Source organism: Carassius auratus, chromosome 23 (genome assembly GCF_003368295.1).
Source record: "Carassius auratus strain Wakin chromosome 23, ASM336829v1, whole genome shotgun sequence".
Classification (NCBI taxonomy): domain Eukaryota; kingdom Metazoa; phylum Chordata; class Actinopteri; order Cypriniformes; family Cyprinidae; genus Carassius; species Carassius auratus.
In genome coordinates this window covers 847,432-869,607 of record NC_039265.1, presented here as the reverse complement: position 1 = coordinate 869,607, position 22,176 = coordinate 847,432, and the positions used below count along the sequence as shown (strand labels likewise).

The 22,176-nt window shown below is 37.9% G+C and overlaps 1 protein-coding gene across 5 annotated transcripts; it reads right to left on the bottom strand.

The window, feature by feature from the left end:
* Window positions 1-1,835: 1,835 nt before the first annotated feature.
* Window positions 1,836-21,445, bottom strand: LOC113040936 (uncharacterized). Of its 5 annotated transcripts, none has more exons than XM_026199148.1 (15): window positions 21,095-21,207; window positions 19,745-19,807; window positions 18,032-18,087; window positions 14,124-16,250; window positions 13,849-14,035; window positions 13,328-13,424; window positions 13,150-13,247; window positions 12,252-12,314; window positions 12,053-12,115; window positions 11,854-11,916; window positions 11,655-11,717; window positions 4,075-4,101; window positions 3,785-4,005; window positions 2,491-2,650; window positions 1,836-2,357 (listed from the first exon to the last, which is right to left on the bottom strand). In XM_026199148.1, the coding sequence occupies exons 5-15, from the start codon at window positions 14,030-14,032 to the stop codon at window positions 2,233-2,235; spliced, it is 1,164 nt and encodes a 387-aa protein (XP_026054933.1). In that variant the 5' UTR covers window positions 14,033-14,035; window positions 14,124-16,250; window positions 18,032-18,087; window positions 19,745-19,807; window positions 21,095-21,207; the 3' UTR covers window positions 1,836-2,232. The 5 variants fall into 5 exon arrangements, 3 of the variants coding, with proteins under 3 accessions (XP_026054933.1, XP_026054934.1, XP_026054935.1); XM_026199150.1 differs by having other exon boundaries at window positions 1,837-2,357; window positions 3,785-3,987; window positions 21,095-21,206; XM_026199149.1 differs by lacking the exon at window positions 14,124-16,250.
* Window positions 21,446-22,176: the final 731 nt, after the last annotated feature.

Below are 22,176 nucleotides of genomic sequence, written 5' to 3'. Positions count from 1 at the left end.
AAAAACTGTTCTCTTATCATCTTATCATTATATCACAACCAACACAAATATAAAGTGGTGACACTGACACCGACAATGTGTGTACACACACACACACACACACACACACACTTGTGAGGTTATAAAACAACTGCTCTCTTATAATTATAAAAAAAAAAAATCATGCAAAATGCAGAACCACCAAAGAGGGAGAGAGAGTGAGATGACAGGATGAGACAAAACAATTTAGCACGCACACACACACACACACACACACAAACCTGCTCCAACCCAGTCTACAGAAGTCATGCGGTTTACCATGCTTACTGCCTGCAATGCATTGTAATGTAACATTATTGAAAAACTGGGATTTTTTCAGTAAAAAAATACTAAAATTTGACAAAAAATATTTTATTTTTGTTATAATTGTGATTTTATAATATTTAGATATGAATCCAACTGAATCCAACTTGTGAAAAGATATTTTTCAGGTAGTCAAATAGCAAATAGCATATAGTGGAGCTCTATAGCCATCTAGTGGTTAAAGTTTTTTATTTTATTTTAAAACTGCATTTTCCAAAAAATGGGTATAAATCTTACATTAAATCATTTAAAATTATCCATGTTATCCACATGAATGAAAGTTAGAAATCTGTGTCTTTTATAAAGTGAATTTTACATAAAATGCTGTTTTTTTGTAAAAAGCCTATTTAAATAAATATTTATTTATAGAAATTTAGAAGATATCATAAATCTTCCAAAAACTGCACAAATGTTGAGTAAAAACATTAACAAACAGAGTAAAATTACATTTGTAAAAAAAAAAATATTATCTTGTTACAAAATCAATTGTTATTGTCAAAAAACACGAGTGTGGACAGGAAACGAAGACCATCAGAGAGTTAATATACATTACTTCCTGAAATCACGTGCGCAAACACAAATAACAATAGTAGTAATAATAGTAATGTTAAATCTTACTTGTGAAAAGTAACGTTAATCCCGAGCCGTACTTGCAATGGTCCGCCGATTAGAACAGGAAAATGCTGCACAGTGCTCTGGCATCTTAACTGCTGCTACGCAACGAAACTACGACCGGTTCAAGATGGCGGCCGCAAATCTCGTCGCCCAGCGGCCAATAGGGCGTCTACTTATATGATGTATATGGTTGTGAGGACGTCGTGGTAAAGTTCCATTTTTTAAAATCTTGGCTAACTTCCCAGAAACGTCGTGGGCACGTACTCAAAAGACTTCGCTAGTTAGTCCCATTGGGGACGTTGTAGCAACGTGGTCAGTTGGTCTTCAGATAACTTTTAATATTATTGCACTAGATGTACTATTATTATTAAGATACCATTTGAACAGCATATTCTTTGGGAAATATACAAAAAAATTAATCAAGCATGTTAAAATAATTATATATATCCCAGATAGCAAATGACATGTGGCCCAGTTCTGGCCCACATCTCCCATATTCTTCTGGCCCACATACCGCGCGGAATGACGGCGATGACTCAACCTGAGTGTGGCAGCTAGAAGTCAGCCACAATCGGGCCAGACATGGGCCACATCTCAGACATGGCATGGGCCACAACTGGGCCAGACATGGGCCACATCTCAGACATGGCATGGGCCACAACTGGGCCAGACATGGGCCACATCTCAGACATGGCATGGGCCACAACTGGTCCAGACATGGGCCACATCTCAGACATGGCATGGGCCACATCTAAGACATGGCATGGGCCACAACTGGGCCAGACATGGGCCACATCTCAGACAAGGCATGGGCCACAACTGGCCAGACATGGGCCACATCTGGGCCAAATCTCAAAAAATACTCAAATAACCAGTCAAAAGTGATTTAATAAATATAAAATATTTCATGAATGCATTTAAATGTATAAATAGTAATCAAAACAGGAAACAATACATATTCTAAATACATATTATATAAATAACAAATATAAAATAAAAACAGGCAGGGTCCAGAAGGGGAGGACTGCAAGAAACCAAGAAGGTAGTCCAAACAAAACAAAAAAGGAAACAATAAATATAATAAATACATACAATTAAACAGGCAGAGGGTCCAGAAAAGGAGGACTGCCAGAAATCAGTCCAAAGAAAACATTAGACAAGGTCTACATATTATGAACAAGGTTATTATTTATAATATTTAATGAACAAGTGGAGTATCCGATCTATAGTTCAAAAACAGCAGTCCGTTGAAAAAGTGTCAGAACCAGGAAACAGTCAATTTTTTTGTCTTGCCCGACGGCCTCCATCCCTGTCTGCAGAAAGCTGCAGCCATCTCTTTATCCAGTTTTCTACTTCCTGGTCTGTTGCAGTGGAAGTCAAACGGTTTCTTCTGACTGCAGCTACAATGACACATGACCAACAGTAAATAACCAAATTATTATTATGTATTATGAAATCTAACATTTATAGGGAATTGTTTTTTAGCTGACACCAAACACAAATAAAACAGTAGTTAATTTCAGAAAGCCATACCATTAATTATAGTTTTCAGAGAGGTGTCTTTGAATGCTGCTTTTCCATTGATTCCCCTCCAGTTCATTTGCCGGGCCATGTCATTTGATAGAAGGAAGCTCAGAATCCGCCATACACTTTCCTTTACTGTTGTGCCTCCCCTCAAGGCTAACGTGTTTATCTGTAAAAATAAATGAACAAACAAACATCATACTTGATTAGAATGTTCAAAAACAGGGTGGGCTTTTACAGTTCAATATAACAGTTAATTTGAAATTATTTAGCCTATAAAAGGATAGTAGAATAACCGTTTCTGTTTTAAAGTGCAAAAGTGCGTCCATCCATCATAAAGTGCTCCACACATCTCTGGGGGGTCGATAGGAATTACGTTTATGAAATCTAACATAGCACTGCGTTCGTGGCTCGACTAGTCTAGACTGTTTTCCAAGATGACGAATGCCTGTAAACGCGTAATGTACTGTCTTTATAAAATATCTTCTTATTAAACTGTCTGTACACTTACAAAGTTCTCAATGCTTCGGTTTGCATTTAGGGACCCTCATTATGCTACTGTGCTAGTGTGAGGCTATTTTGAGCCTAGTTAGTGGTATTAACTAGCGATTTACTTTTTACTTACTCTGAGCCCCATATACTAGCGTTATGAGCTAATCTGTTTTTAGAGATATAACTCTTTACATTCGATTATAATGCAAACGCATCCCAGGGAACGATCGACTCGGTAACCATGTGTTAATTACCCCTAGGTTCATTTTCACCGGAATTGTCCTTTAACAAAGGCTCATTGAAGTGAATGGTTGCTTTAGAATTAGAAAAATAGATAGCTTCCAGCAGACAGGCCCTGGAATATACAGCCAATCACTGCCATTATAAAGCTTGGAAGAGCCAGGACATTATTTTTATATATAACTGATTGTATTTGTCTGAAAGAATAAATTCATATACACCTAGGATGACTTGAGGGTGAGTAAATCATTTGCTAATTTACATTCATTTCAGTTCCTTCAGCAGTAGGAGGAACTTATTCGCAACCAATCAATCTCATTGGTTAGTACCAACTATTACCATACACATTTTGACTTGAGCAAATCAGTTAGAGAGTAAAATTGCCGCTTCTTCACCAAGCCAAACCTCTCTTGTTGCTTAACCATTCCATGTCGAACCGGCCCAGCCAGTACAGATATGATTTTAACATGTGGTTGACTACCTTCTGTACCATGTACAATGAACAAAAGATGAAAACACTGACACAGTTAATTGAGCAGTTAAATTGTTCTATTGAAATATGAAATCTTACCACAGCCGTTTTGTAGTCTTCCTGCTGCAGCTGCCCCTCCATGACTTGAAGTTGTTGAAAACTTGACAGTGGAAAACAGTCTGTGTTTAATGTTGGGCTGTCTTCTGTAGTTGATAATTTTTTGAGGTCGTAGACCAATTTAACCAATGTTCCCATCTGTTCTTTGATCATTTCTTGGTTTGCAAGAATTTTGCGTATCCAAGCTATAAAAAAAGAAAAAGCTTTGAAAAAAAAAAATGCATTACTGTGTTAAAAAAAAACAGCATAAAAAAAAAAAAGTCTGTACCAACCTTCACTGAAACCAGTGTGGGATGATGCTAAAGAAGGGAACACCACAACAATATATTAGTTTGAACATGTTAAATGACAGAAGGAAGAAAAACTTTTACTTTACTTTTGGTTGTACAAAATTTAGTTTAATAGGTTAATGAGTTAAACACGGTCAGTTTTAGAACTTAAATTGTTGTGAAAGATAACGCATGTTGTGTAACAGTATTTTGGATATATGGGTACACCTGTAATTTTTGAATGCAGTGTTAGTGAACTGACACAGTATTACTTAAAACTTAAGACCTCTGCCTCTCCATGTCTAAAGTGTGGGGTGCGATTCCTTGCTGTCAAGGCTAATTAGTGGGAAAGGCCAAAGTTTAACAGTAGATTTTAGCACGTTACATGGGTAAAATATGGGTATGGGTTAAATGGGAAGAAAAGGTTTTATCGTAAATTTACGGGTTACTGATGTCTGTTTCAATGGTGTTGATGTCCTCCTTTGGTTGCTGTGAATTTGTTTTTGGTGCCCTGATGGCATCAAAACAAGCCATAAATAATGTCATCCCTGAATTTGGCTAACATTAGATATTAACACAAAACACAAAGATATAAGCGGTGTCTGAAATCGCTCCGTATCCACTATATAGTGCACTATTTAGGGTGTCGGCCATTTTGTAGTGGTGTCCGAATTCTGATTGAACAACATCATTCCCTACATAAAAACTTAAAGCACAATTTCTCACAATCCAATGCGTAGAGGACTGAGCATGCATGAAAGTGCAGTAGCGAGTGAGCTTAAACCAGAGATTACTTTACAGCTATCTTATTTCTGCTTTAACATTTAATCCTTATTTTTACCATTTATTTATTTATTGAATAAAACGTATTAAAATATTGAGATTATATATTTGACATTACGAAATATTGTTAAGTTAATTTATTAAAATATTATTTAGGCATTAAAACAATGCGTTTTAACTTGTTAAACTAAGGAATTTATGATAATTTGGTGGATGATTTGAAAAATATTCGTTGATCATCTATCATTCGAATGTAATCATAATGGTCGCCTGAGGCGCTCAATGACCCTGTCATCTGTGAGCAGGAGTAAACAATTTCAATTGATGAAACTACAAAGCTGGCACAGAGGTATATACAAAACGTCAATGACTGTTGTTAATATTATTTATTATATATTATAAGTAACATGTAAGGTAATAGGAGTTTCATCACGTGTGGCGAAGCCTTTACTCCGACAGCTCCAGCTCTCCGACGCGCAGTGTAAACGTCAGCGTCCGAATTCACTCTTTTTTCGTTCACTCCTTGCAGATATAGTGCACTTAAACGCCATACACTATTATAAAGGAATTAGGGAATGAGTGAACGGTTTCAGACACAGCTATAAACATTCTAAGCTTAAAAAAATTAATTATATATATATTTATATAAAATCATTTTAAGCCAAAATGGGGGTCAACTTAGGACAAATTGCAACAGAAGCAAACTCAACTTTAAACTTTAAACCAGCCTTTATTAAATATCTTTGCAGAGATGGGGTTTGGGGCTGGGTATGAGATATGAAGAAAAATGAAGTTAATTCGGCCAGCGCTCATATCTGTATTTACATCCTGTTTTCGGTCGAAGTCCATAGTAGTCGATTGTCGAGTTTACTCGGGTGATCATAGGTAACTAAACATATGCGCGTGAATTCGACAATCGATTACTTTGTACTTCAACTGAAAACAGGATGTAAATACAGATATGAGCACTGGCCGAATTAACTTCATTTTTCTTCATATCTTTCACATTTACTGCAGTCAGATTCAGCGCGTTCCCCCCGAAGGAATCACAGCCGTTAGGGCGGGCGTACACTGTGCAAGTTCGGACACTCGGGAGGTCGTGAGATATTGCACACGTTGCGAGTCAGTTTAACTGATAATCGGGTCAAAGCAGCTGGTACATGGCACGACTGTCCTGCATGAATTTTATTCAGAGCCGGCAGCAATCACGTGGGCTTTTGCGTTAAACACAGAGACCGTGAAGTTGCGAATGGGAGAGAGAGAAAAGTGTGTGTGTGTGTGTGACAGTGAATGCGCACGCTGTATGGTTGCTGCCACTGAGGTATAGCCCCATCCACGTAGTTGTGTATGATTTTGCAATAGGGGACAGCTGGTGAAAAAAGCATGTTTCAATTATCGGGAGGTCCTCGTAACGGCTTGTAATTCCTCTCACACGCTGCAAGCCGCGACCATGCGAGCTTCACCAATTCCACTCGATTTCTCCCGAGTGAAAAAAAAATCATCTGCAGCTAAACAAAAATAGTGTCTGTGACTTTTGTTGCAACTGATAAGACACAAGTTGTTTTTGTTATTGGGTTTCATCCAAAAAGATAAATGGAGATTAATTTTCCTAATTAAAAAAAATATATTTTTATTTCTTAAAACATGATATGTTGTGAGTTATTACTGATAATATATTAATCGCAGTATCGGTATCGTGAAGTACCCTGTGATTTTCCAGCCCTAGGCTATATCCAATGTTAAGATATGTTGTGGTATTTGTGAAAATTAGCACATACATAGATTATGCACCGTTTGCCCATGTTAACATTAAAAAAAAAAAAAAAACAGCACGACTTCAAGCTGCAACTGTAGCTGTGTAAAGTGAAAGATTTTTTTTTTTTTTTTTTAACCACTTGATTTCATAGTTTTGTAAGAGAAAATGCTTGTTTGCTAGACCTGATAATTATTGGCATATAATCACATCAATATCAAAAAGTAAAATAAACAAGTAGCATTAAAAAGTTTAACTAATAGTCTAATTTTCTACCATTTACTGTACAATTGAATAAAATTAGCTGCCAGATAAAAAAAAAAAAAAAAGAAAAAAAAAAAAATTGCTGCTAGATAACAATAACTTGCTTTGTACTTTTTTTCTGGTTTCACATCACTCCAGTCTAAACTAAATGATTTTTTTTGGTAATGTTTCTACACCTCATAATATAAATAACCTGATAATACTACGTAGTTAACATACATGAATACGTGAATAGTTTTTTCATATTACTTCACAGTGCATTAACTAATGTTAGCAAATTAAATTTCAATAATGTAGGCTACTAGTAAATTGTGAAATTAACATTGAGAAAGATTAATGCTGTAGAAGTGTTAGTTAATGTTAATTAATGTAGTTGACTAGAGTTTAATAAATGGAACCATATTGTAAAGTGTTACAGATTTGTTAAACTCCGATTCAGATGTCTCGTGAGTTCCGTGTTGGACAGATCAGTTTTAACCATTCATTAAAGTGAAATTCGCGAATTATGCGATGCGTCATTAGCGGATGTGTACGCGTTGTGAGATTATCCCAGCAGTTTAGGACATCGCAAGATTTGTCTAAACACAGAACACGTCATCACTGGATAGTTTTTTTTTTGTTTATTGAAAGTGTGGTTTGTGTCAGCTAAATGTGCGGAACGCTTTTCAGAGAAGATAAGGCTGTGTATTTTAGCACAATTCACACCCAGCGGTAATTCAATAAATAAATCTCTGAATGCACCACTTGAAACTTCGGTCTTCCGATCTTTTACCATCGTGTCAATAGATTTTGATTAATATGAGAGAGAGAGCAAGAGTGGAGAGAATGTTCGTGTGTGACTGGGGCTCTCTCTCTCTCTTTCTCTCTCTCTCAGGGTTTCTGCAGAGTTTAATCAGTCAAATTTAAGACTTTTTAAAGACCTTTTTATGACCATTAGGATTTGAATTTATGACCTACACTAATTACGATAAATAACTTCAGTCATTAAAATTATTGACTTTCATTGAAAGTAACAAGTTTTATTAAAACAGTTATTCTATTATTTCTTAAGATTAAGAAACTGAAGCCTTAGCCTTTTTCTTGAGTATCAAGAACACAGGAACACTTAACAATTGTAACATTGTAAAGTAAAAATTATTTTATGGCATTATTTTCCAAAATAACAAGTGTTATTGGTGTTTAGTCACAGTATTAAACACCCACAGGACGTAGCTGGGGTCAGCGGAGACCCGGTGAAGGTTTTACCAGTGGGCCCTGTTTAAAATGGTTTAATTTGTATGTTCGTTCATTTTTATTTATTTGTGCTTGTGACGAGTGGCGCAGGGCCGAGAGATGTGGGAACGAGCGAGGCCGGAGTGATTGGGAAATCCACGACACCTGCGCCCCACCGCCGGTCTCGAGTCCCACAGAGGAGATGGAAGGATATAAAACTGGAGTAACGATAGTGAAGGACGAAAGAGGACCAGGCCTGGGTCTTATTTAATGTTTTGGATTTTATTTGTGCGCGTCACTCGCCGTGAGGGGCTGACGTGCTGTTTTGTGTTTATTTTTGTTATTAAAGTGTCATTTTGATTGTCCGCCGGTTCCCGCCTCCTCCTTCCGGATGATTATGGAGTTTTTATTATAACAGTGGTGCCGAAGCCCGGGAGAAGGAGGGACGCGCTGCTGAAGATCCCTCGCCGCTGTGGTGAATCCGCGGTGCCATCGAGCTGGCGAGGAAGTGTGCCGCCATGGACACTCGAGGCTGTGGGCTGGAGTGAGTTGCCGGGGACGGGCGAGCTCACTGCCGGTCGCCCATGATATGGAGGGGCGGCTGCCGTCCGTGAGGGAGCGGAGGAGTCGATGCCGTTCGCCAGGGGGCGGGAGCCTCCTGCCTCGGTGAAGGAATCCGGAGGGGCACTCCTGCCGGCTGCCTAAAACCGGAGGAGCCGTCGCCGTCCACCGGGCGGTGGAGGAGTGTCGTGCCGTCCGCCGAGGGCCGTCCAGTGCCACCGCCAGGCACCGCGGAGGAGATCACCCAGCTGGTGGAGGGCCGAGCAGCAGTGCGTCTGGGAACCAGATTTTTTTTCCCTGGGGGGGAATGGAGCGCAGTCTCGGGAGTACCTCCCGGCCTGCGAGGGGCGATGGGGGTATGTGACGAGTGGGGCGGGGCCGAGAGATGTGCGAACGAGCGAGGCCGGAGTGATTGGGAAATCCACGACACCTGCGCCCCACCACAGGTCTCGAGTCCCACAGAGGAGATGGAAGGATATAAAACTGGAGCGACGATAGTGAAGGACGAGAGAGGACCAGGCCTGGGTCTTATTTTATGTTTTGGATTTTATTTGTGCGCCTCAGTCGCCGTGAGGGGCTGACGCGCTGTTTTGGGTTTATTTTTGTTATTAAAGTGCATTTTGATTGTCCGCCGGTTCCCGCCGCCTCCTTCCGGATGATTATGGAGTTTATATTATTATAGTGCTATTTACACACGGTTTACATTTTTTTCAAGTTTGTAGGTCAAGGTACAGAAACTGAATAATTAAATATAAAATAGCACTGGATAGTCTTCAATGTAAAAATGAAATATACAATCAAATCAGACACCTTGAACATTTCTCACATTATTAGTTTATTTGCTATTGCTTCTAAAATGGTTATAAAATATGACACGAACTTAGAGTTAAACTCTGTCCGAACAAATTCGTCTTGATAATGTCCTAACTTTGAAATCTACGTAATCAACCAAAACTACAGACAACTGTTATTATGACAATATTTACACAACTATCAATACTTTGTTGACCAATTACCAAGCAATGCTTCATTTTGTTCAGACTGTGGTGTGAAAAGTTTCATTAGCAATTCAGAAAAAAAAAAAAAAAAACACATAAAGCAATGCATGGTGCTTTATAAGGTGCTGAATAATTTTTGTTCCCAGTTTTATATATAGATAGATAGATAAAACATTTATATCTATTTCACTAATAGTTCACTGTATGAAGATTCTTTGGGTATAATATGTCACAGTTTGCTTATACTTGCTTACATATCTGTATTAGTGTCCTTTACCTACTCGTAAAATATGTATATCAAAAATTATATCTGGAGTCTGGATAATTTTTGGTTTGACTGTACATAAATTCTTGTTAAAACTACAAAGTAATGAAGTCAAGAGCAGTGAGTGATTTTTCTTTCATTTTCTTGGATTAACATTACAGCAGCCAGTAGCTAAATTAGGCGCGGTCACTTTAAGAGACGATGAACGCATCTTTTTCCTCAACTTTACTTTCACTTTAGAAATAACTGACAAATAAATAAGTTTTTTTCGAGCATACTTTCCAAGGCGGGTATTTTGACATATTTTGTATGTATTTGTCGGCACAAGAGCAAAATGAAGCAAATTCGGTGTAAAAGCATTTTAAGATGCCTTTCTCAGCGTGAGCCCTGAACACCTGAACACCGCGGTAATGAATCGGGCTCTTTCACGTCCTTTTGTTTTTTTCAAAACTGCGATTAGTATTTGTTCGTTCATGTGCAAGAGGGACTGTCCGTGACACGCGGCTCTCTGTTTCCACACCGAACACAGAGCGCGGCAGTGCGCGAGTAACCAGCTAAGTTACTCAGTTCAGCTTTTCCGCATCTTGTGTTTGGATGCTTGATACCGATTGTTAGCGACAAGCTTGAGCCAGCTACTAAATGCACCATCTTCGAGCCATAGATCGTTAAAGGTACATTTTCCCATTGTGATAGCCAGGATGATTTAAATTAATCTAAGCAGTGACTCAGTATGATACAGTATGTTCGGAGTTCGCGCGGGTTTCTGTGAAAGTCCTTCTGACAAGTCTGTATGCTGCTGTATGGACCTAGTAGTTCCGGAACGCTGTGATATCACCCAGATTCCTCATACAGAACTACAACAGGTGAAACAAATGAATGCCATTGCCGCTGCGAGCGCATTTTGATGGAAGAACAAATTAATGGACTAGCATATCAAATTTAAGAAGTGGCTAAATGTTTTTATGACCTTGTATGGAAAAACCAGACGTTTTTTATGACTTTTTATGGCCTTAAATTCTTATTGTTAAATTTATGACTTTTTATGACCCCGCGGATACCCTGCTCTCTGCTCGTTCTTTCAGTTAACATGCACCCTGTCACGAGCGCAGCTCATCTACATGTATGTCATCTACATTAGGCTACTCACCAATCAAATAAGGCTTTGTTGGCTGCCAAAAAAACTTTCAATGCAGGAAAAACCCTGATGTCTCTTAAATGACTGAAATAAAAGCAAACTCGCATAGAAGCAAACTCACAAACAGGTTTGACACCAAGTCAGCCCAATTTGTTTCAGCACACGTGCGAACGAACACCACGTCACATGATATCGCTCAGGTCCTACTCGTAAGAGTCGCAACATAAATAAATCTACGCGAATTTGAATTTTAGAAGGCCTGCACTTAACACAAATTGAAACTCATAGGCCAAGTTGGATAGGGATTTGAAAATGTAATACCTCGTCAGATGACGTATATTACTTTAATACTTTTTAATGCCCTTAATTTAGGCTAATTTCATTTACTACCTTTTAATACTTTTTACAACCCCGTGGACACCCTGGAATAGGCTATATTTGGGTCTTTCTAAACTTTCCCCTAAAGGGATTCTTCTGGGCTTCTTTTCCCCTTTCTCAAGACATATTCAGGATACAAAAATTAGTTAAATTTGATTTTGTTGCAATTTGTCCTACCTTTTTTCATAAAATGACTGGACGATTACATGCCCAGTGTTTTCTTCAAATACTCACAATTCATAGTCTCTGCGTCCTCTCTGGCCTGTGGTTGAGAGTAATTCCCTGCTCTGCTGGTACCTGTAGAGGAAAACAAGAGGGAGAAATTGGAGGTGTTCGTGTTCAGGAGCTTTGAGGCAAGTTCAAGTCTAACTATTACCAGATTTAAACACATCTACACTAACTCGCATGCCCAGTGTTTTCTTCAAATACTCACAATTCATAGTCTCTGCGTCCTCTCTGGCCTGTGGTTGAGAGTAATTCCCTGCTCTGCTGGTACCTGCAGAGGAAAACAAGAGGGAGAAATTGGAGGTGTTCGTGTTCAGGAGCTTTGAGGCAAGTTCAAGTCTAACTATTACCAGATTTAAACACATCTACACTAACTCGCATGCCCAGTGTTTTCTTCAAATACTCACAATTCATAGTCTCTGCGTCCTCTCTGGCCTGTGGTTGAGAGTAATTCCCTGCTCTGCTGGTACCTGCAGAGGAAAACAAGAGGGAGAAATTGGAGGTGTTCGTGTTCAGGAGCTTTGAGGCAAGTTCAAGTCTAACTATTACCAGATTTAAACACATCTACACTAACTCGCATGCCCAGTGTTTTCTTCAAATACTCACAATTCATAGTCTCTGCGTCCTCTCTGGCCTGTGGTTGAGAGTAATTCCCTGCTCTGCTGGTACCTGTAGAGGAAAACAAGAGGGAGAATGATTCTACAATAATTTAGTGTGTGGAGCGATTGAAAGAGTATGATGATAATGTACTGTCAGCAAGGTTTGCGCTGTTGAGGCTTGCCCAACCTCTCGAGAAATCAAACCAAATGAGTGCAACACACATAGAAACTCAGTAAACATACTGCGCTAATTTATAAAATCCCTATAGGGTCTCATTCAAAAAGTAATTGTTCAAATGTAAGAATTTAAATGTGTGCTCCATCGTTCCTTTTTAATACGATGTAAAAATATGCAGATTTACATTCATCAAAGCTGATTTGACATTGATGAGAATATTGCTTCAAATAAATTATATTTACAATACAAAAAAAATCAAAATGAATGACCGATTTACTTGTCCGAAGGACAAGCACATGACAAGGCTTAATGTCAAGCCCTGCTTTATTTAAACCAATTGTATGCCTCATTGTTTTTACATATGTATTTTAATTAGGGATCCACCGAAATTAAAATTCTGGGCCGAAACCAAAACTTCTGGATGAACTTGGCAAAAAGAATACATTTTCCTGAATTAAAAAAAAAACAAGTCAATAAACTAAAATAGCCACAATTATTTTTAAATTAACAAAAATTGGACATAAAATAGGCCCACAATAAAATATAAATATATTAGAGCATGCAAGCAAAGCATAATAAACGGATAACAAAAAAAAAAGTACCTACTAAATTCAAAGGCAAAAGTGTATTTCCAGAACTGATGAAAGCATTCCTCAAATGAATTCACAAAAAACAAATGTGTTAAATTAATAAAACTATAACTGTTGCACAAATTGGCCAATCTTACATTTCCTGATGGGGTTGATTTGCATTGCTGGTGCTGCAGGAAGTGGAAAGTTTGCTTCATCCTCAGTTTCACTATCATCGAAAAAACGTGCCCTTTTACTGAAGAAAAAATAAACAAATTATTCAATTTATTGTCCTGATTCAGCAGCCATACTCTGCTCTGTATGTGCTGTATTTACATGTGTCTTTTTCTTCTCACGGGGGGCGAGTCCACGTCTGTAAGGTCTGTGTTTAATTCTGCCTCTGGTAGTTTTTGGCGAGCTTCTTCATATGTTTCTGTATAGATAAACAACAAGGTTTCTGTGAAGCAAACTAAAAAATACATTAAAGAGAAATTATGAATAAATAATATGAGAAAAATATTTTATCTATATATATATATATATATATATATGGGCCAGATTTACTAAATGGGCATAATCTCTTTTTTGGGAGAGGTAAACAATGGTGCAAATACCAGGAAAATAACTAGCAAAAACCTTAGTTAATCGCCTTGCATGATTCATCTAAATTAATCTGAATGATTCTGCATGAGTCTGAAAGGAAAACTCTTAAAAACACATATGCAACAAGGTCAGCCGCAAAAAAATAACTGTTCACGCCTTTTTAGTGTCTTTAATAAATCCCGACACCAAAAGACAGTTTATGCTGGTGCAACCTGTTAGTAAATCTGACCCACGGAAGCTAAGGTTACATGTACCTCTAGTAAAAATAATCCGGATTTTGAAGGGGGTCCAGGATGGTCCTGGCTTTACCATTGATTTTATGGCTTTAACTCTATCTTCATATTTGTATGGAGGCCACATACAAACATTGTCCCTTACCCAATTATGGGGGACAACCTCGACTTCATTTGTGGTTTCAAAGATTACGATATGATACATTGGCTGAAAAAAAAAAAAAAAAAAAAAACAAGAGTTGTAATTAATTTTAGACTTAATTTAGATTCATTAAATTCGTATAAATGCCACTTACAAAAGCATGTCCCACAATATAATCCAGAAATGGTGTTGCTGCTTCTCAAGAACTATGTACATTAATTGGTGATATTATTAAGATGTGTGAGTCAGAGGGAAGACTGCAAATTTGTCTCCCAGAGGCAACCTCACACACTTCTGCCAGGGCTTTGTGAGCTCAGTAAAGTGCATCACTGTTGACAAATTGGACACGATGAATACTCCCATGTTTCTGGAGTCAAGAGGGTAAGTGTATAAGGCCTCTTTCTCTCTATACTCTTGAAACATAACATACTCTTTACCCCCATAAGCAATTATGTTTTTTACTGAAATCACTTTGCCATGAATAGCAATGCAATCATCTCTGCTCGATATTCGCAGCATGACACCATCAACAGTAAGCTGTCTGAACTGATGTACTTCTTCTGTCAGAGTTTGTGGTATGGGTCCATTTTTATGGGGGCACATTAGTGAAATTTCATCAGTGGAATAATAGTTCCTTTCCTCATGCTCTGACAACCTGCGGATAATCTGTGCAAGTGGATTGTGAGGCTTCCTTACCAATCTCTTAAGCTCACCAAGATAATTTTCATAGGGGAAGCCAGATATGCCATCTAAAGGACCATGCACTTTAACATCACTAGCAAGATGTACCAAGCCATGAATGTTGTATACCACCATCTCTTTTCCATACAACAAGCCATAATGCTCAACAAATGATACCAAAAAGGAGTGAGCCAAATCATTCATTTCGATACAATAGTTTGAATTTGCCAAAATGTAGATGGCAACAGACAACAGCATAAAGTTATCATAAACCTGGCGAGGCAACACACTCTTTAAAACAACAGGGCCTGTGTACAGCAACAGTTGACGGAATTCAGTTGCCTTCCAACGAAGTCTCTCACTGAGAGCCCTAGGCTTTCTGGCAAACTCTGCTGGAATGAATTCCTTTAATGCTACCAGTCTCTCAGAGATACCCAAGACCTGAATGCTCGAAAGCCTTGTACGCAGGGGGCCCACTGAACCACACCACATATCCGTTAGACGTCTCACTACACCCAAACACACAAGGTGCATGTAATCATGAGGAAAACCAGTTACCATGTCAATGTCAGTTTCTAGAAGAGGACAGGGTGTTAGATGGTGTTCCTCATCTAATCCCAGTCGAAAAGCTTCATCTGTTCTACAGGAGGCATCGTTCTCAGGAAATGTCATGCGGTGTTTCACATAGGAACCTTTCTGCTGACATTTGTCACAGCCATAGTATCCTGTATGAGATTTTATACCTTTGATAAAGGCTCGTGCTGGAGCATCACACATGATAGACGTTACCTTGACAAAGAAAGTCTTGCCACCAAAAACAAAACCTCTTCTTAAATTTTGCAACTCACAAACTAAGTGACTGAGATAGTCAGAAAGATTTTTTGGCTTAGTGGTCCCACAAAACAACCCTACGACAACAGGTTTCTTAGATAGACCTTTGAACATGCCAAGAATAGGCCAAAGTTGAACTGAAGAACTTTTGAAAAGTGGGATTCCGTCAAAATTTAGTTGCATGTTAAATGTGTGCCCGTCTGTAAAACAAGAACATACGCTTCTCAAAGTGTTTCTGAAAGCATTGACAATACCAAAATAGTGGAAAGATCCACCGGCAATCATCTCCACATTGTACTCCATTTTCGTTTTTAACAGTGACCTTCCATCTTTTGGCAGGAATGGTAAATGCACTCTAAGAATTGCCAATAAAGCAGAGAGTGCAATGAGAGATACACCAAAACGAAGTGCCCAGTCAGTAATGCTCCTTCTGAGATCACTTTCATAATTTGTTTCACCAGTACTGCTACAATCATGGCTACTGTTTGTATTCTCACTAACAGAGATGCAAGTAGGATTCAAATCTGAAGGTCTGCAGACAGAGGGAATGCCACCAGGAAGAATGCTAACAGGAGAGTTGTTAAGATTATCAGTATGGTCATACACCTCATGAGCCACTGATTTAAGAAAAGTGTCAACTCTTTTGAGGGCCCTTTTCCTAAGATTGCTGCGTTCATTGTAATTCATCACTAGTGAACACAATACAGAGTCACAAATAAAATGTGCATGGAATATCCCTAATGAGTTCAAGCTCAGGATGTTCACTACCCTATAATGAGAGAGAAACAGCAGATTAGGAGAGCAAGTTAATAAATTAAAGGGATAGTTCACAGTAAAATTCTGTCACCCTTTACAATCAACAAATAAACATTAAATGACAATGATAAAACAATACACAAGTCAAGAGTATTATTCTGTATTACAGGTATTTACAGACAGGTCAAAAGAGACAAGAGTTTGGTAGAACAGTATAAATCCATACATTTAAAATAAAAGTAGCAAAAACAATGTCTGATCATGTGTCATAGTGACTATAGTGGATGTGCTATAGTGGACTGAATCTAGTTTTTTTTTTTTTCTTCTCCTTTTTCCTGCAGTGATTCTTTACACATCTATCAAATAATTTTTAGCTGGCTTTCCGTGTAGTGTAGCGATCATTTAATTCATTACGGTTTAACAATTATGATACTAAAACAAAAGTAATCTTTTGGTTTAGATTTTTAATCATGAATAATGGATTTGTTGCAGTTTTTGCATGATAGTAGCCGTTCAATGGCGTCAAGTGATTATAGTATTTTAAAAGTATTAAACTTTTTCTGCTCTAGGACTAATATTAAATTTAAAGTTCGCTTCATTGAAGGGATACTTCAGCTCTGGAAAGATGAATGTGTATTTAAAATGGGTCATTTATGTAGTAGAAATGTGATTTATTTTTATTTTTATTTGGAGCCTTCTAGACTGAGAAAAGCCAGAAAATGTATTTTAGGCTCATGCGGATGAAAGTCAACAACTCCCAGAATGCACTTGCTTCACTGCCCTAGGAAGCCACACCTACCAGTGAGAGAGCGCAGTTAAACACAAGAAGGCTAGCTAATAATGAGTCTCCGTGACGAGTCTGACAGAGATTGAGATCGCCCAAAATTTCCTGGATTTGGCTTTTGCGTTCTACAGTCACCATTGATTATGTTTACTGTGGCGATCAGGACGAGTGAGAGTGACGCAAGGCCGGTGGATTGTTTACTGATGAGCAACACGTGTGAGACGCACCGCTCTCGTATCTCTCACAGAGGAGCGGGAATTTCCTTATTAATGCACATCAACATGAATGTAAACACTACTACACTACACTTCGGATTCACCAATCGGAATGAATTCAGTTAGATTGAAACAAAAGGTGTGCATGTAAACAATGAATGGCGACTGCAGAAAGCAAAAAGCTGAATATCGGACATTTTGGACTATCTCGGCAACCCGACAGGTCCGGGAAAAATAGGATGGTAACTCCTAATACTTCCTCCTACTACTCCACAGCACAAGAGCCTGTTAGCTTAGCTTCCAAATAAAAGATAGCTGACACTATCAGTGTACAGTACACTGTGCACATGCTGTGAGTGAGATCCCACCTCCTATGGGCTATTGGCTGTAGTCTTTAGCCTCTGGACAAAAAAAAATAAAAATTAAAAAAAACAATAGGAGGATATGAGCGTGGAAAGCAGAGTAATTTGAAAATACTACAGGTTTTCTACTAATACAAAGCTTAAATGCCAAATCCTGAAGTATCCCTTTAATGTTAGAAATACAGTAAGCAAATTTAGCATTGTACTTTTATTGTTGAGTTGTTTTCATTAAAAATAATAACCACGAATTAAGCATTCATTCTAGAAGTGGAAATCTAAAGACCTTTTGTGTTAAAACACAGGTATACCATATCATCAGTCTAATTCACCTCGTTAAAAGTTCTGTTTAATATAATAAATTAATTTACACTAAAGGAGAAAATAACTTCAAACAACACCTTTATTAAGTGATGCTTAAAAAAAGAGAACTTACCTTGGTTGAAATAAGGGATGGTTAGAAGAGAAAAAAAAGAAAAGAGGATGCAAAATCTAAAAAAAAGAAACAATAAAAAGAATATATTACAGGTAATAGGGCTGGGCAATATGGAGCAAAAAATATATCTTGATATACGATATATAATCTCGATATCTTTACAGGAAAAATAACCCCTCAAAAACTACTGCAAAAAAAAAAAGGCCAAAGTCGTTTTTTTACTGAAGTGCAAAGAGGTAGGCAGTTCATGTAGGAACAAAGTGCTTCTGCGACATTTAAGATAAAAAAATCCTTGATTACATAAACAATAATTTAACTGTAAAATAAAATAAATAATACATATTGCCTTCTTTATCTTGTTATCTGTGTAGTGTTTGTAGTGTGTGGAGTGTTGCGAGAGCTAGTGGGTTTGTGGCCGGGATCCTTAGAGGCCCGTTCACATGTCGCACCTAAAAAACGCATGGAAAAGGCACGTCGCTTTCTCCTTTTCAAAGCGCTCGGGCAGTTGCGCTCCTGAGGCGTCCGACGTTGCTAAGCAACCATCAGCTGCGATCTCCCATACAACAAGGAAATTTCAGCAATGGATTTCCACCACCGAAAAACCCTTGCTGTAACTCTGCTACAAGATTTATTTACGAAGAAAAGTAAAGCACACTGCAGTGTTTGGGTGCACCCCATTCTTCAAAAACCACACTGGCTGTGTGTCGCAAGCGTCTCAGCTGCGTGGCGTGTCCATTTTAAATTCGGCTCCCATGTTAATAGGTTAGAGCTTGCAGACTGGCTGCGTGAGACGCACGTCTCAGAGGCAGTCTCGAGCCACGCGGAAAACACATGCTGCGCTAGAAGCTTTGGTTGGCACCAACTTTCGGCATTCATGGCAGTTGTCCGAACAGGCGGGGCTGAGCGAGCGGGGGCAAGCACAGCACAGATAAGACAAAGTGGCGAAATCAGAATTAAATATAAACAATATATCGATATATACGATATGTCAAAATCCATATAGTGTTTAAAAAATATCTCGATATATTTTAAATCGAGATATCGCCCACCCCAAACAGGTAACTACTACAGTAGTCCAAAATGTTGAATGAGGTGTATGCTGCAAATTAATCTAATATGAATATATAAAATACATCTAAAGTGAAACTAAGAATGTGCTTAAAAACATCTTACAGCAAAGGATGACTGTGGCGAGCAGGCCGAGGCTGAGGGCTTTGAGAGAATAGCTGGAGGCCAGTGTGATTACTGATGAGTGACACCTGTACGTTGCTCATTATCAATCACTCACCAGCCTCCGTTCTCTCATTCTCGCCCTGCTCGCCACAATCACAATTATCTGTTTGGGTAAAATAAGAAGACTCCTGTAATATCAAATATGACCTAGGTCTGTATTTATAGACGTGCAGTAGTCAAAGAAATGAATTGATTAATCAAATTGTGGTAAAAAACAAAAAAAGATCATATTGATTTTAATTTATTGACTAGCAAAATATTATGGTAACACGATAAACTGCATTAATTATGCCCATGTTTCTAATCTTTTCAGATAATTTTCAATCAGTCACAATTTGGAACTGGTAAAGGCAGATTAAATAAACATTAACATGGACAGCTAAAATAAAGTGCAAATAAGGGAAACATCTCAAGCTGATGATGTAGCTTTAAAGAATATAAGCCCAAATGCTAACTGAGGTCTCTCAAAAATATACTTACATGGATAAAGATGCTTAATGGTTGAAAGAGCTCTTAAAAGAGCTTTTGGGGGTCATTTAGCTGCTGTTGACACAAAAGCAAAATGGAGAAAAATAAAAAACATGACTGACCAGATACTGAACAGATTTAATTTTTCATCAATTATATATATATATATATATATATATATATATATATATATACACACACACACACTTTCGGTGAACTTTGAGTTATTACGTAATCAAAAAAACCCAGCTGCTGATTGATATTACTTGGAATGCAGAAAAGAAAAGAAAAAAGAAGGGGGTGTGTGCGTTTCTCTCCCTCCATTGTGTCCACTGTCTCCCCTCCTGTCCCATTTCCCATAGGTTGTTCCACCCTAATTGGACGTGCCGTCAGCGCACATGGTGCCTGGTCACGGAGATTGTCTTTTAACAGCGGAAAAGACGCACGAGGGTGAAAGGGAAGCTGTTGGAATTGTGTTTTCATTTATTTTGATTGAGAATTCTGTGTAGTTATTGATAGTTGTATTTCTCCCTTGTTTATCTTTCTTTTAGTGGTGTGTTGGCCACAATTAACCGAAGAACAAACTGCCTGAGTCATGAACACTGCTGGGGCTTTTTTGCTTATTGAAGGAGAAATTCTTGTTATGCTAGACTGTATAGCAGTTCATAGAATACCGGTGTTTACTTTGGTTGTTTAATTAACATTAATGACAGACAGCACCATGTTTTTAGTTAACCAAAAAATGAAAATTCTGTCATCATTTACTCACAACTCAAGTTGTTCCAAACCTGAATGAGTTTCTTTGTTCTGCTGAACACAGATGAAAACGCCAAACATTTGGTTATCTCTGAAGAGTCCTGATTTTTTAACGTTACAGGACAAAATGGCCTAAAAAATAATTTAAGCTACAATGGAAAACTTCTCAGGCAGATATAACAATAACATGGGCACATATATTAATTTTTCAGCCACACACGCGCCGAGAACCGCTGTGAGGTTAAAAGAGAATATCGTATTTTCCCGTGAGCGTTCGGCCATTTCTGTGGGTGCTTGAGCAGTGTTCACATGCGGTCTAAAAGAAGTGGCAGCGCCTCAGGAGTAACTTATCGAATTCAGTCCCATTTCGCATCTGTGAGGATGTTCCTAGTTTTTTTACATACTTTATTGTAATTATTATTAATAAGTAGGGCCAAGCGTTAACATGAAAGACATGCGCACGCACCAGTGACGTAACAGATTTAACAGCAATAGGTTGTTTGCCTCTATTAATAGATTGTATAATTTACTTAGTTCATGTTTTTAAACGTCATTGATAATTGTAGTTATAATTTGAGAAGTATATCGAATAATTAAAGTACTTACCTCAAGTAATTATCAGTCCTTCCAGCAGGGAGTAGACAGTAGTGTGCAAGCGCTGGCTCTGACTGGCCAGACTTCCGCTTTTTCGCGGGCTTTGCACGCGCTGCCTCTGATTGGCCAGACTTCCGCTTTTTCGCGGGCTTTGTTTCCGTGCACGTGAGTCTAAATTCTAATATTTATACATCACCAAGCATACCTCATTAAATCATACTGGCATTCAATTATTAATAATAATAAAACTGCTGTGTTTGGTTAATAGAGCTTCACGTGTGGCCTCTAGCGCCTCGGTGGCTGATGGGTAAAATCGCCATTTTGTGAGGCCACTTTTTCTTTTTTCTTTTTTTTATTAACTTTTTCAAATAGTACAATATGTCATATAAACTTGAACTTAAATTTACATCAACAACTCGTTTGAGGAAAAAAAAAAAATAAAGATGTGCTCGCATTTAAAACAGTACAAACTCACATCATATCAAGTAAGAAAAATAAAAAATACAAATACAAATAATTACAGGGGCTGACAAAACAACATAAATGCTTCAAGCGTGTTTAAGAACATAGGACTGTAAACTCAAAGAGCAAGAGACTCTGACATTGTTTCATATAACTCGTTTATGGACTGGTTTTCTTCCGATAACACCTTTAGAGATGCTATATAATTTTTAATTTCGTTCTTAAAACAGTTTATGTTGGGCTTGCTGTTATTCCACCTATTTTTGTGTATATGATACTTTCCCATCATGAAAATAATGTTCACCATTTTAGATACCTTTTTTGACATACCATCCATATATATCATCACTTGAAATTTGTTAAACAAAGAGTTATTGATCCCAATATTTAACCATCGATAAACATCCTTCCAAAACCCCATTGTGACTGAACAAGAGAAAAAAAGGTGTTCAATTGTTTCGTGTTCTGTCATACAAAAAACACACAGATTAACTTCAAAATTAAACCTTTTCCTTAGGGTTTCAGCAGCAGGATGAATTTTATTTATTAATTTGAACTGAATTTCTTTTACCTTGGGTAAAATTGGCCATTTAAGATAGCTACAACTAGTCTTTGTTAATGTAACTTGATTA

What these genes read in the sequence shown, in the direction of transcription:
- LOC113040936 (XM_026199148.1), bottom strand. Translation starts at nt 14,032, where the DNA reads ATGTATCATATCGTAATCTTTGAAACCACAAATGAAGTCGAGGTTGTC. An exon ending in AATCAACCCCATCAGGAAAT is followed by an intron (nt 12,315 to 13,149) that starts GTAAGATTGGCC and finishes TTTCCTCTACAG; the next exon opens with GTACCAGCAGAGCAGGGAAT. An exon ending in CCACACTGGTTTCAGTGAAG is followed by an intron (nt 4,006 to 4,074) that starts GTTGGTACAGAC and finishes TTTTTTTCAAAG; the next exon opens with CTTTTTCTTTTTTTATAGCT.